This window comes from Numida meleagris, chromosome 5, assembly GCF_002078875.1.
Source record: "Numida meleagris isolate 19003 breed g44 Domestic line chromosome 5, NumMel1.0, whole genome shotgun sequence".
In the NCBI taxonomy this organism is placed as follows: domain Eukaryota; kingdom Metazoa; phylum Chordata; class Aves; order Galliformes; family Numididae; genus Numida; species Numida meleagris.
The window spans coordinates 44,830,606-44,843,206 of record NC_034413.1 but is presented as its reverse complement, the minus strand read 5'-3'; the positions used below and the strand labels follow the sequence as shown (position 1 = coordinate 44,843,206).

Here is a 12,601-nt window from a genome sequence, read left to right as displayed (position 1 = left end):
GCAGTGCTTGTGCCCAATACTATCTAACAACTGAATGAGAAGTTTAAAAGGGATTTCAGATTTTCTGTCTTTATATAATGATTTGCTCATTTCTTCTCAAGCAGTTCCAACAGAGTATTTCATTTAGCTACCCTATCAGGTCCTCTTAAATTCAAGTTTTAGACAATTATTCTAACACAAACTTCTGAACTTGGAATTGTCTGAGAGTTGCTGAATTGAAAGGAACATTGTTTTTATTATAAAAAACCTACAACCCGTCTTCCCAGTGTGATGTTAAAGAGGTTTTTATTTTTATTCCAATCTTGCACCAAACGCTAATAATGGCTCTAAGTTTCCTAATCTCAAATATATTCAATAATGACATTACCTCAAAATGAACTGTGGAAGCTAGACAGTCTAAGAAGTCCATCTACCGCTATTTCATCTCGCATATTATTCAGTTACATATTGTACAGTCCCTGGGGAAAAAAACACATGAAGGTAATTTAGAAGAGTCAGCAGTCATGAAAGTGTTGTAGTACCATTTCTTTCTTCTCAGAATACGAGAAGTCAGAATCCCCGTAATACTGGCCCTTGTGAGAATGTGCGATCTAAATGTCTTGGATGAGCACTAGTACCAATTAAACCTGTACCAGCCTGTTCCATGGAAAAGGCTTTATTGCAAAGTTTCAACATAGTGTAAACTTCAGAAACAATTTCGAGTAAATCAAATATACAAAGTTCTTCCCTCCTTTTGGAAAAGAGGAAAAAAAATAGACCAAAACTTCTGATATTTGTAACAACAGAACATTTATAATGTAAAGACCCTGCAGAAGGCATTTATTCTAATAGCTTTGGATGTTCAATTCGTGTAATTGTCCAGTCTGGTTTTGCTCCTTCCGTAAATTCCCTTTGGAACCTGGAAAAGACAACGAAGTAAGCAGAGTTATTAAAATTTACTTAACGCTTAAAGAGCTACTATTATCAACAAAGAAGATATTCAGGAAAGAAATATTTTACTTTTGTATTATTCCTGTGAAAGCTCATAGAATGATGCTTATGCACCAAAGAGGAAGATACAAATTAATTTTTTACATACATTAAATACATAATACATGTTCTGCACTGACACAATGTGTATGTTTTCCGTTCCCAAAGTTGTTTCCACACAGCTAGCCTATGGACATGGAAGGGGCGAGGAAACTTACTCATAGTTCGCTGTTAAAAGATGTCTTTTTTCCTTTGTGCTTTCATCTCCAAACACAACCTGGAAGACTTTGGTTTCACCTGGTACTTCATCAGGTAGGTTAGCACCATTCAGATACCAGAAACGCATCAGGATACTAACAAACTTTCTTCCTATTAGAAATAAAGCGTAATGTAGACTTCATGTTTCTCATTCGTCAAATGCTTCTGATCTGCCACTTAGCATAGCTTCTACTGAGACCCAGGAAAGGGTGACTTCAGCCAGAAACAGTATAACAGAATAATTAACAATAAAGCTGTTTAATGCAGTATTCACGTTGTTAAGCAGTAACAAAGATACAATCAGGAAAAAGGTATGTAATTTATGATCTTTACCTCATAGCTCATGAGAATGTATTCAATCTAACTGTATAAAAAGTTGGCTATCACAAAGTTGAAAGCCAACTATTGATACTACAAAAGAAAGTGGAGGAGTTGAATCTCAGAAGCAAACAGAGAAAAAAAAATCTCTACATCCAAAAGTGGGAAAAAAGGTCACTTGGTTTGAGAATTTGACATTCTCGTTCCAAGACCCATGGTTAAGACTATGAACCACCTCAACCGTGTCTGACAGAAGACAGCATGCTATACTGGTATTTAAACAAAAGAAAACTTGTTTGAGCTTAACACTAGCTTAAAAAAATAATCAGCGTTCTGTAGCTATATTCCATGAAAGCAGAACAGTAGTGAAGACAGTAAAACTTCTTTCATTATCCAGCTTTAATTATTATTCCTGGAACGTACGTATTGTTATTGCTAAAGCAATCAGCTTTTGGCATAAAGAATAGTCACTGCTTGAACGGTTTGAGATTAAGGACTAACAAAAAAAAAAAAATCAAAATTATAAAAGAGGAATGAGCAAAACCTATACAGAAGTCAAAACAGTACCATAATTTACTAACAGTATCGGGTTCTGGTTTAAAAGGAAATTAGGGAACTATACACAGATGAAGTACAAACAAAAGAACGAGGAATGAGAAGAATTAAAAAACACACCTGTACAGAGAGCAAAGCCAGGAAAGACTACCCATTGCTGAAATATTTTAGAATTCTAACATACCATCATCATCGTAGTAAATGCGAACATCTCCTTCTGTCGTGTACATGATTGCATCCATGTCAGCTGCCAAAGCATCCCTGTGGTTCTCAGAGAGTGAAGAAATCTTTTCCTTCAACATCTGAAGTACCTAAATTCAGAAAAATTCATGCTTAGCTTTTCATTAGGAAGCTGAAGTAGCAAACTTATCTATAACATTTAATGCAATGGGCTAAATTGCTAAAACATTTGTTTAACATTGTAAAACATACAGCAAAAGTAAACAAAGCACTGAGCACTCTCAAGCCCTAGTTAACCATACTAAACAAGACCCATTCAATATTCAATTTGATGAAAAATGTTGAGAAAATATATTGCCAAACCAGAAGTTTCAAAGCAACGCATGTAAGTCCCGAAAATATCAGTTAAGTTTGTTTCCACAATCATACTTACACTCTGCCTTCACACTGCTGACTTTGCTATATGCATATTCTTTAGGTTTTGATTCAACCATTTCTCAGTTCTCACCAATTTCTTTGTAAATCAGTTCCACTACCACTAAGTTTAACTTTGCCATTTCAGGATCCACATTCCCACTGGAAAACGTTTAGGCATTTGCCAATCAGTAAAGAGTGGAAAACCATTCCTTTATGACTTAACTTACAGATCACACTCACAGCCATAGCTTATTGAGCATCTTAAGATGTACACAACCATGTTACGTAGAAAGAGTATGGTGTACTACTAGTTGAACAGAAGAATCACCCCAAGAACCACAAAAGGAGACATCGCAAGGAAGGATGAAGTTGTGCAGCACATCTTTAACTCATATTCAGTTTTTAATCCCAACTTGAATTGCCACTTTTGAAAAACAAACAAATTTAGAGGTTGCATGGAAGTAAGAGCATCTTTACCAGAGGACATAGGATTCTATCGCATGGCAGATAAGAATTTCGGTGCTCAAAGCAACACACTAGTGAGGTATCAGTCTTGGCCACTTCACACTCTGACCACGAGTTACCCTGATCACCTGAAGAATTTAAGAAAAGCAGGGGAAAAGCAAATACTCTTTCAAAACATCTGTAAGAAAAAAATCACATTCTACTACTAACTCTGCTCAGAGAGGAGATAAGAGCGTCCAGCAGGGATGCTCTGTAACAATGCCAAAAATTCTGTAGCAAAGGCAGTGGTGGCAATAGGACAGACCAAGCTGAAATCCAGGAACAAAGCGGATACAGCCCTGAAGCATCTCCTCATCTTGACTGATGCATCTGCTACCTCTGTCTCCTAGGAAGGCCATGACAACTTTAGCAATTTGGAATTCATATATGACAGGTACACCAGAAATCCTTTTGGCAACTAGTCCCTATGCTTAGTGACAAGAACACTTTTTTCTGTGCAGCAACTTTAAATTTCACACCTTGAAATTAAACACAAAAAAGCAAGAGAAACAACTTCCCTACTGAGTGTTATGCTGTTTTTTCCCAAATTAACCAGACTGGCAGTGTAGGTAGATACCTACAGACTGAATGCACATTACTTCATAGTGGAAAATATCAGCTGGCAGAATCAGAGCTGGAAGCACTTACTTCTGCTGAAACCAGGCCATCTAGTAGGTCAAGTTTACGCTGAGACAACAGCTGTGAAACAACGGAAAAGGCCTACAGAAATACAAGTGAAATACATGAACAAATGATTTCAGGTTCGCTTATTCTTCAGGCAAATACACTGTTATAGGACAAGCTACCTAAACATTGTATGATTTAAGACTTCAGCATTTGCAGGGCGTATCACCATTGGAACAAAACCCTTCCAGCATTAAAAAAGTGATTCTATTAACTGATAAAAGAAGAGTTCTTCCCAGTCTCATTTAAAGCATGACAGTTTTGGTAACAGGCAAACGAGTGCCTTTCTGTGAAAATATCACAATGGCGTACAGCTGTTTTTACCCTTTTTTTGAGTAATTCAAATGATCCATGTCTTTCCACCCAATGTACTCTTCCCAAGCCAGCTCCCAGCCCCAGTCAAAACAGATGATCAGGGCTAAAAAAAATTGGTTTATGAATCTACTGTAGTCCCTAAACCTTGGAGGCACACAGCGTTCCTTCTTCCTGAGTTCTGGAGACAGCATCACATGCAGTAGCCCCTCAGTGTGTTCAAATGGTGTACACGCGAAATGCTGACAACAGGCTTTGGGCTCTATCCCAAGTAAAAATTAACAAGAAGGGGGCAAAGTAAAACAGCGGTTCTGCACACGCTGCAAGCAGCGTGGCATACCTTCTGTCCGGCTTTATCTCGGGTTCCCAGGCACTTTAACTCCCCCCCGCCCCGCTCTCTGTTGCTGTTTAATTAACCCCAGAGCCCCCAGCCGCCGCGCCGGGCCCCACCTGCTTGGCGCCGCGCGTGAACTCCTCGATGCTGAACTCCGAGTCGAAGTAGAGGCGGATGAGCAAGTAGTAGAAGCGGGTGCGGAGCCACGCCAGGGGGTTGGTGATGCGCACCACCACCACCCGCCGCTGCGGCCCCTCTCCCTCCGGCCCGCTGCTGGCGAAGCGCGCGGCGGGGAGCGCGGGGAGGGCTCTCGGCAGTGACGGGGCCCGGACCCGCGCGGTGAGCGGGGCTGCGCGGGCCGCCCCCGGTGCCAGGAGCGCGCGCGCCAGCCACCGGCCGGGCCGGGGAGCAGCGCGCAGCGCCATCATGGCGGCGGTGCGCCCCGGCCTCAGCACGTCAGCGCGAACGCCGCTCCGCCGGAAACGGAGCCGGCGCCTCCGGTTCCGCCGTGCCACGGAGCCGCCGTTCTGGGCCGCGCCGGTTCGGTGTGCCGCTCGCCGCCTCCCCGCGGAGCCGACCTCCCGGAGCGGGAAAGAGGGCCCCGTCTCCCGGCCCTCGCCCGGCTGCAGGAGGCGGGGAACGCTTCCGCTCGGTTCTCCTTTCCCGGCGGGGCGGCGGACACCGGCCGTGGCGGGGCTGCGGGGCAGCGGCCATGGAGCGGCGCGAGCAGCCCGTGGTGCAGGTGCCGAGCCTGGACGGCGTGACGCGGGAGCGCTTCCTGCAGGACGTCTATCCCCGGGTACGGGCACGGGGGGACCGGGGTGCCGGGGCTGCGGCGGGGGTTCCAGCGAAGCCTCCTCAGCCAGCAGGCGTGGTGCAGCCCTCCTGAGAGGGGATGCCTGAGTTAGGGCTTGGCTCCGGCGCTGCTGCAGAGCTCTGACACACCATCGATGGCTGAATTTTATTTACCGCTGGTTATAAACTGTGCGATTGTTTTCTGTTGCTTTGTCACCACGATTCCTTTTTTTTTTTCTTTTTTTCTCTCTGAGGTTCTGATTGAATGGAGAAGTCCCTTTCTGTTGGGCTTTGCATATACAATGGACCAAACCAATTCGTAGGTGTCAGCACCAAGGAGACTCAGCACAGGAGGGAAGAGTTGCTTTCATGAGAACGTATACTGCTATTACAGCTCACAGTCCATACCTCCAATACACGAGAATGAGTGCAATTGTTCTTTAGCCCAGCTAGATTCCTCAGTGGTCCGAGAACACACTGGCTGTTAAGGCTGATGTTGCCTCTCCATAACGTTCCTTATCCAGCTGGAGAAGAGGAAACAGTATCTAGAGAGGCAGTCCCACGATCTCCTGCATTTTGCTGAAGGTTCAGCGTTCATGTTGTTTAGTTGCGAGCAGTTCATTTGTGATATTGTGTTGCAGGTCCTGATACAGTTGTTCATGTGTAATTAGTTTATCTAACACCACTTGGAGTTAGAGAGTCTTCTTCCACATTTCAGATGACAATGTGGGAAAAAAAAAAAGTCTGTTCCTCGCCACCACCACTGGATGCACTCATCATTCTCTGCTACTGTTTTTCTTTCTCTCCTTCCTTAGAGAGAGCCAGTTGTGCTGAAAGGAATGGAGCTGGGCCCTTGCACAACCAAATGGACAGTAGATTACCTGAGCCAAGCCGAAGGATCTAAGGAAGTAAAGATCCATGTTTCTGCAGTACCACAGATGGATTTCCTCAGTAAGAACTTTGTGTATAGGTACTTCCATCCAAAATCTCTTGTATTTAGAGGCAGATGTTTGGCACTTTCAGAAGTACAGTGTATCTGTATGAAGGTGAGGGTGAGAATGTGAGGCTAGCTTGTGAAAACTTGAAATGGGGTAGAACTAAAATGAAATAAGTACATCTAAAAAAACCAGAAACACTGAAGACTTGACGTGAAGTTCCACAATTTAAAACTGATGCGAGTATTACTGCAGTCCCATTGTAAGCTTCACGCTGCTGCCTTGTCTTTGTATTGGTTCTGGAAGTCATTCTGCAGATGTGGTGCAGAAATCTGAATGTTCTTCTGCTGTTTTGGCTTTGTGAGCATGTTTGCCATGGCTCAGAGGAGCGCTGGTGCTAGTGCAACGTAGGGGATGGGAACATAGGGTGGTCAGCAAGGGCAGCACCAGTATGCTTCACTTTAATCTGTTCTGGAGCTGTGCTCTCACTTTTCTTCAGTAAACTTGTAAGTGGGCAGGATATAAAAGTGCAACCAAAGTCAGAACTTGTTTCTTCTCTTGTTGACTTCAGTGGCTGCTGGATTTGCTTTCTGGGGTCTATACGGGGGACAATTTACTAAACCAGAGAGGTTTGTAAGTGTAGGATTTCTGTCTCAGTAGAACTTCTCAAACATTCACTGCAAACACTGGTTAGTCATCATGTTAAATAACATAAATTAATAAAAAAAAAGTATGTTGCACTGTCAGTTACACTACATATGGTGAGAAAGCTTATGATTTTAAGTCTTACATTTAGATCATGTGTTGCTATGTTGATGGACTGCATGAATTTCCATGTTTGTATTTCAGAACTCTGCCTTTTGATGTATTTGTACGAAGGGCAGCTGAAGCCAAACACAAAGAGTACTTTCTTTCTGAGGTAACTCCCTTAGTGTCACAGCTTCTTCTCTCAGTTTTGTATTTGGAGGGGAAAAAAATAATTGTAATTCAAAGTCTTAGTCCACTAAAGCGCTGGATTTTAGAGTTAACTATTTTGTGTGGCTTGGAGCCAAGGGAAAAATGTGAGGGAAAAGAATTCTTCCCGCGGAAATTGTTTTGTGTGTGGACAGTATGGTTAACTTCAGTGGGCCTGTTTCTGCTATCAAAACCTAATTTACATCAGCAAAAGTCCCAGCAAGAAATTGAAAAAACTAACCTTGCTTTAAAATACATCTATACTTAGGTGTTTTATAAGAAAATGTCATGAAGATATTTTAGAGTTTGATTACATCTGCTATCAAAATACAAATACGGATTTATTGTAATAATTTTTTTGAGTAGCAAACTTATGGCAATTTTTATGCAACGATGTTCAAATTGGATTTTTCAGATAATTAGCAAGCAAGAAGTTCTAAATGCAAATATGCTTTTCACTGTTTAAGCCACATAGGATGCCGTATGATTTGAAGCCAATTGAAATAGCTTCCCACATCAGTGTTCTGAAGAATATAAGTTATAATCTGCATTTCCTTTGAATTTAGTAAAAGCAATGCTGAAGCAGCTGACAAGTCTCCCACTTTACTCCTCGCTTAATTTACATTTCCCATGTGTTGAGATGAACAGCAGGGAGCAGTAAAGTATAACAAAGTAGCTGAATTTATGAATCTGTTTGTATAATATTTTAATACAGCCCTACATTAGATTAATGAAAAAATGTAGGTTCCTAAGTATATTTCTAACTCAAATCAAAACAATTGTCTTTGTGTATTATCTACAGGATGAGAAGTACTATTTGCGATCAGTGGGTGAAGATGCTAGGAAGGTGAGTTACTAGAGACTGCAGTTCTAATATTGTGAAGCAGCAATTTTTGTTGTCATCTGGCTGTGTGGTATAGGTATAAAACTTGTTTATGGTCCCTTGGTCTAGGAATCTGAGTGGATTTACATCAGAATATTTAAACCTAGGTGTCTAAAATAGTTGCTGTTAGGAGAACTTTGCTGCTCACTGAAGAGTGTATCCTTTATATTCTATTCTTAGCCATTGCTGTAATCTAATATAAAAGGATTTCTGATGATCACTTCTTCAGTGTGATTTCTAGCAGTCATGGTTCACAGAAGCTCTGTTTTTGTTACCATTGGTGACCAAGTCTGAGCTGATAAAATGACAACTTAAAAGCATTCTTTTCTGAAGTTATTTGCTAATGCTGAATGAAGTTCTGGCCCTGTGTTCCTTGTGACAGGAAACAATACAAAGGTGCTACCTTATTTTAGCATACATAGATGGTTCTCTGAGAGCTTTGTCCTCTTTTATTCAGGATGTTGCAAATATCAGAAAACAGTTTCCTATTTTGGCAGAAGATGTTCAGATTCCAGAGTACTTTGAGAAGGAACAGTTTTTCTCTAGTGTCTTCCGCATCAGCTCAGCAGGTTTACAGCTATGGACCCATTATGATGTAGGTAGTAATATGTTTAGTGTCAAATGTTGCAGATGGCATTTTGGGGTTGGGATATTAAGTTACAAATCTCTGTTGACAAGGTCATGTTAATGACAAACTTCTCATAGGTAATTGCACGATGATTTGGGCAGTCTGTTGCTGCAGTGTGGTAGATTCCAAATAAGATGGTCTTCTGACATCATACAGTGCAATTCCAAATAAATGTATTTGTAAGAAAAATAGTTTTTTGCATTGTAAATTAGACTTAAAAAAAAATCTTTATCAGTAGAAACTCAGCAAAATGTGGTAGAGGTAGTACTGAAAAAGAACTAAAAATATATTTTGCAATATATTTTGCTGTTTTCTGTATCTAAAAAGTGGTGTGCCTTGTTTTAAGATGAAAGATTGATTCCTGTACAAGGGAAAAAAAGTAAAGTTTCTGGAAATCAATGTTATTTTTTTCAAATGTGGTATTTTTAAAGAATCTGCAGATAAGGGATAAGGTTGCTCACATTCTTAAGTTTTTTAGATTAACTATATGTGGAAACTTTTAGCTAGTTCTTAATATTTATTGCTCTTTTTTGTACTGATGTTGGTTTAGATTATTTGCAGAGTATGTATTCATTCTTAACTTTTGGCTGACATTTCTTACTATGCTCATTTCAGGTAATGGATAACTTCTTAATCCAAGTAACGGGTAGAAAACGAGTTGTTCTGTACAGTCCTCGAGATGTACCATATTTATATTTATCAGGTATGCATGCCACATACATCTCATTCAGAGTTTGGTGATTCATAGTCGCCCTTCCAGTTCAAAAGTGTTGCTCTGTAGGAAAACAATCTGTAACTGATGACTTTAATTGTAAAAACTGATTTGGTCCCTCTGATGCAGTTTGCTTTGATCAAAGCTGGGAATTTTAGTGATGCAAGTCAGGAAATTTGCAAATGAGCACTGCAGCTTTGCTTGGTTCTGTCTTCAACACTTAACTGTGGAGTACTGTGCTCTGTCCAGTTTTAAAATGTTATATTCATCAGTGGAAGTGTCTTTTAGTGTTAGGTTGCAGTTGCAGGAGAAATACAGACAACAGAATATTCATCTTCAGTAAATGAGGAGTGCCATAAGATTTGCCTGCTTTTTAGACAAGTTACAGAACAATAAACAATACTAAACTGGATTCAAGAACTGCCATTTCCAGCAGTGTGTTAATGCTTTGTTTCTGTTTATTTATTAATTCTGAAAACTTTCCTAGGTACTAAATCAGAGGTGCTAGATGTTGATAACCCAGACTTTGAGAAATACCCACTTTTTGTGAAAGCCAAGCGCTATCAATGTTATCTGGAAGCAGGAGATGTGTTATTTATTCCAGGTAAGTAACATATAGTTGCCAGCTGTAATACAGTAAATACAGTAGTCAAGGCTTTTCCTCAGGTAGAATTAGTTTGGATGAATCTGACACTTGACATGAGTCACAGGGAAGTTTTAGATTGCAATTTTCATTTTAGACATTTTTCTTTCACAGCTATGTGGTTCCACAATGTAATTTCTGAGGAATTTGGAGTGGCACTGAATGTCTTCTGGAAACACCTTCCTGCTGAGTGCTACGATAAGAGTGACACTTATGGAAATAAAGATCCCACAGCAGCCTCTAGAGCTATACAGATCTTGGACAGGGCCTTGAAAACACTTGAAGAACTACCTGAAGAATACAGGGATTTCTATGCTCGAAGGATGGTGTTACGGATCCAAGAAAAAGCCTATAGGAATGATTATGGATAAAATAATGCATTGTAACTCACAGTCTCCTGTGAAAGTAGAGAACTATGTGTTAATACAGATACTGTGTGTACATGAACACACTTTCTGTAAGGCTAAAAAGCAATGTTGATAAACTTTTAAAATACATAACGGTTTACCTTGTAGAATGTTTTGTTCTTCCTTATGTGACATGCACAATCCCTTTTCTACAACGAGGCACATATCAGCAGTGCCTGCACTTTTAAATCTACTTTTTTGAAGCAATTTACATACATCTTTTTGAAATAAAGTTTTGGTATCTGGACAGATCTGGCAGAATGTACGCTTAGTAATAACCACACATCTTCCTGAATGCCTCCTTGTTTATGTTTAGGAAAGCTGTAGAAATTTCTATGGGGTCTAATAGAGCCATTGGTGGTAATGGTGATGGTTTCTTCCTGAGTAGCGGCCTGGGGGTAAGCGTGGGGAGCTTCTGCTCCCTCTTGTGGTGAAACCCGAGAGCAGAATTTAAGGCTGAGCTTGGAATAGCGCAGCAGCTTCACCACAAGGCAGACCCCTTTCCTAGCTGAATGTGGCATTATGCAGGAAACTGTTGCAACCACAGTCACTGCCTTAGTGCACTTAAGCAGCACTTCTGCTTCTGCAGCTGTGAAATACTTGCTACTAACATTCCCACAAATCCACCAATCTACAGCAGGAAAATCTGAAATGAAGATCATAATGCTGTAGGAGATGTAGGACCTGTTGGGAGCGGTATCTGAGATGCATTATGTTGCCGTATGAAAGGAGGCTGCACTGTATCTTTTGCAGGTGATACTTTTGGCAGCCTGTGGTGCTTACAGAAGCCGTGTAAAATGAAGGCGGACATGTCACAGAAAAGGTTTCCATCGCTCCTTTGAAATTTCTATTACTTGTGTAGTTTGGGGAATGCAGTATTTATCTGACAACCAGGTCAGCCTGTGACTTCCAGCAGTGGGGCTATTTTCTGGAGAATGGTAGCTTTTCAAAACCTCTTAGACTAGATATGTAGTGCTAATGAAGCACTGGAAAAAAACTTTCTCCAGAGTAGCGGGGCTTGCTACACTGTGCCCATTATTTCTCTAAACCTATTCTTCTTAGCAGTTTAATGCGGTGAAAATAGCATGCTGCCGTGTGAATGGGCACCCGGCCATCGGAATGAATAGACGTGAATTGACCCAGTCAAGCGATTCTGATGGGCTTCATTGTGCACTCTGTGGGTAGAATTTAAATCTACGATCACAAACGGGTCTCTCGACATTTCTTCTGCAGTTGAAGGATTGCTTATGCAATACTGCTTAGATGGAACCTGTGTCTGTTAGGCTGGGAAAGCCTCTTGGCTTTGGCAAAGTTGTAACGTCAAGGGCAACACATGCATTGTTTTTGTATGTTAGGAGTAAATGGAAAGGCTCAAAGAGCCTGCAGGATACAGAATGCTGTTCTAGCATTGTGCCTTTGCAGCTCTGTTAACTCTAACTGTCCGCAGCCTCTCATTATGCTAGTACAGAGGAAGTACTGTGCTGATCCCTCATTCTACCACTTCTTGATTCTCTGTTGCCAAAAGAGAGGCACGAACCAGCCTGGTGTTCTCAGGGCCCCTGGACACTGAGGTATAAATAAGGAAACGCTGCATTCTTCAGATGTAGTTATTAGTGTGGAGGTAGCCTAGCAGGAAAGCTGCAACAATTCACTTGTTGGGCTAGTGTGAAGTTTGGATTGGAAAACACATATCTGGCTAGGCAGAGATAATCACGAATTAAATGTCAGCCAAGAACGAGAGGAAGTGCAGCTACTTCTGCTTCACCTTACCAACTTTATTTTTATATGACAGCAAATGAAGTCATCTCACTGTGACCATCAGCCGGTGATAACCCAGCTCTGCTCATGCTTCTCTTCCAGTGTCCTATGAGAAATGTGGGTGAGGATAGTTTTTTTTCCCTCCCCAGGACCCTTCTTATCTTCACACCTCTGAGAAGATAGTAAACCCCTAGTGATGTAAGCACATATTTGAGAAAGATGAACAAATAGTATTCTATGCAGATCAGTGAGAAGATCAGCAAGCACAGCAGTTGCTCTGTCAGTATCACCCATTTTTTCCACTTTGAACCAGTTTCTTCAATTTCTTAAACAATTTATATAAACACTTTGTTCT

General features: G+C 41.1%; 2 protein-coding genes across 3 annotated transcripts; one reads left to right on the top strand and one right to left on the bottom strand.

Moving 5' to 3' along the window:
* Positions 640 to 5,197, bottom strand: MAIP1 (matrix AAA peptidase interacting protein 1). Its single transcript, XM_021398933.1, has 5 exons — positions 4,648 to 5,197; positions 3,850 to 3,921; positions 2,285 to 2,411; positions 1,188 to 1,338; positions 640 to 898 (listed from the first exon to the last, which is right to left on the bottom strand). Exons 1-5 carry the CDS (start codon positions 4,957 to 4,959, stop codon positions 820 to 822), a joined length of 741 nt encoding a protein of 246 aa, XP_021254608.1. The 5' UTR covers positions 4,960 to 5,197; the 3' UTR covers positions 640 to 819.
* On the top strand, positions 5,197 to 10,737 carry TYW5 (tRNA-yW synthesizing protein 5). Of its 2 annotated transcripts, XM_021398930.1 has the most exons (8): positions 5,197 to 5,330; positions 6,142 to 6,296; positions 7,111 to 7,180; positions 8,018 to 8,062; positions 8,556 to 8,693; positions 9,342 to 9,429; positions 9,926 to 10,042; positions 10,196 to 10,737. In XM_021398930.1, the coding sequence occupies exons 1-8, from the start codon at positions 5,244 to 5,246 to the stop codon at positions 10,450 to 10,452; spliced, it is 957 nt and encodes a 318-aa protein (XP_021254605.1). In that variant the 5' UTR covers positions 5,197 to 5,243; the 3' UTR covers positions 10,453 to 10,737. The 2 variants fall into 2 exon arrangements, with proteins under 2 accessions (XP_021254605.1, XP_021254606.1); XM_021398931.1 differs by lacking the exon at positions 8,556 to 8,693.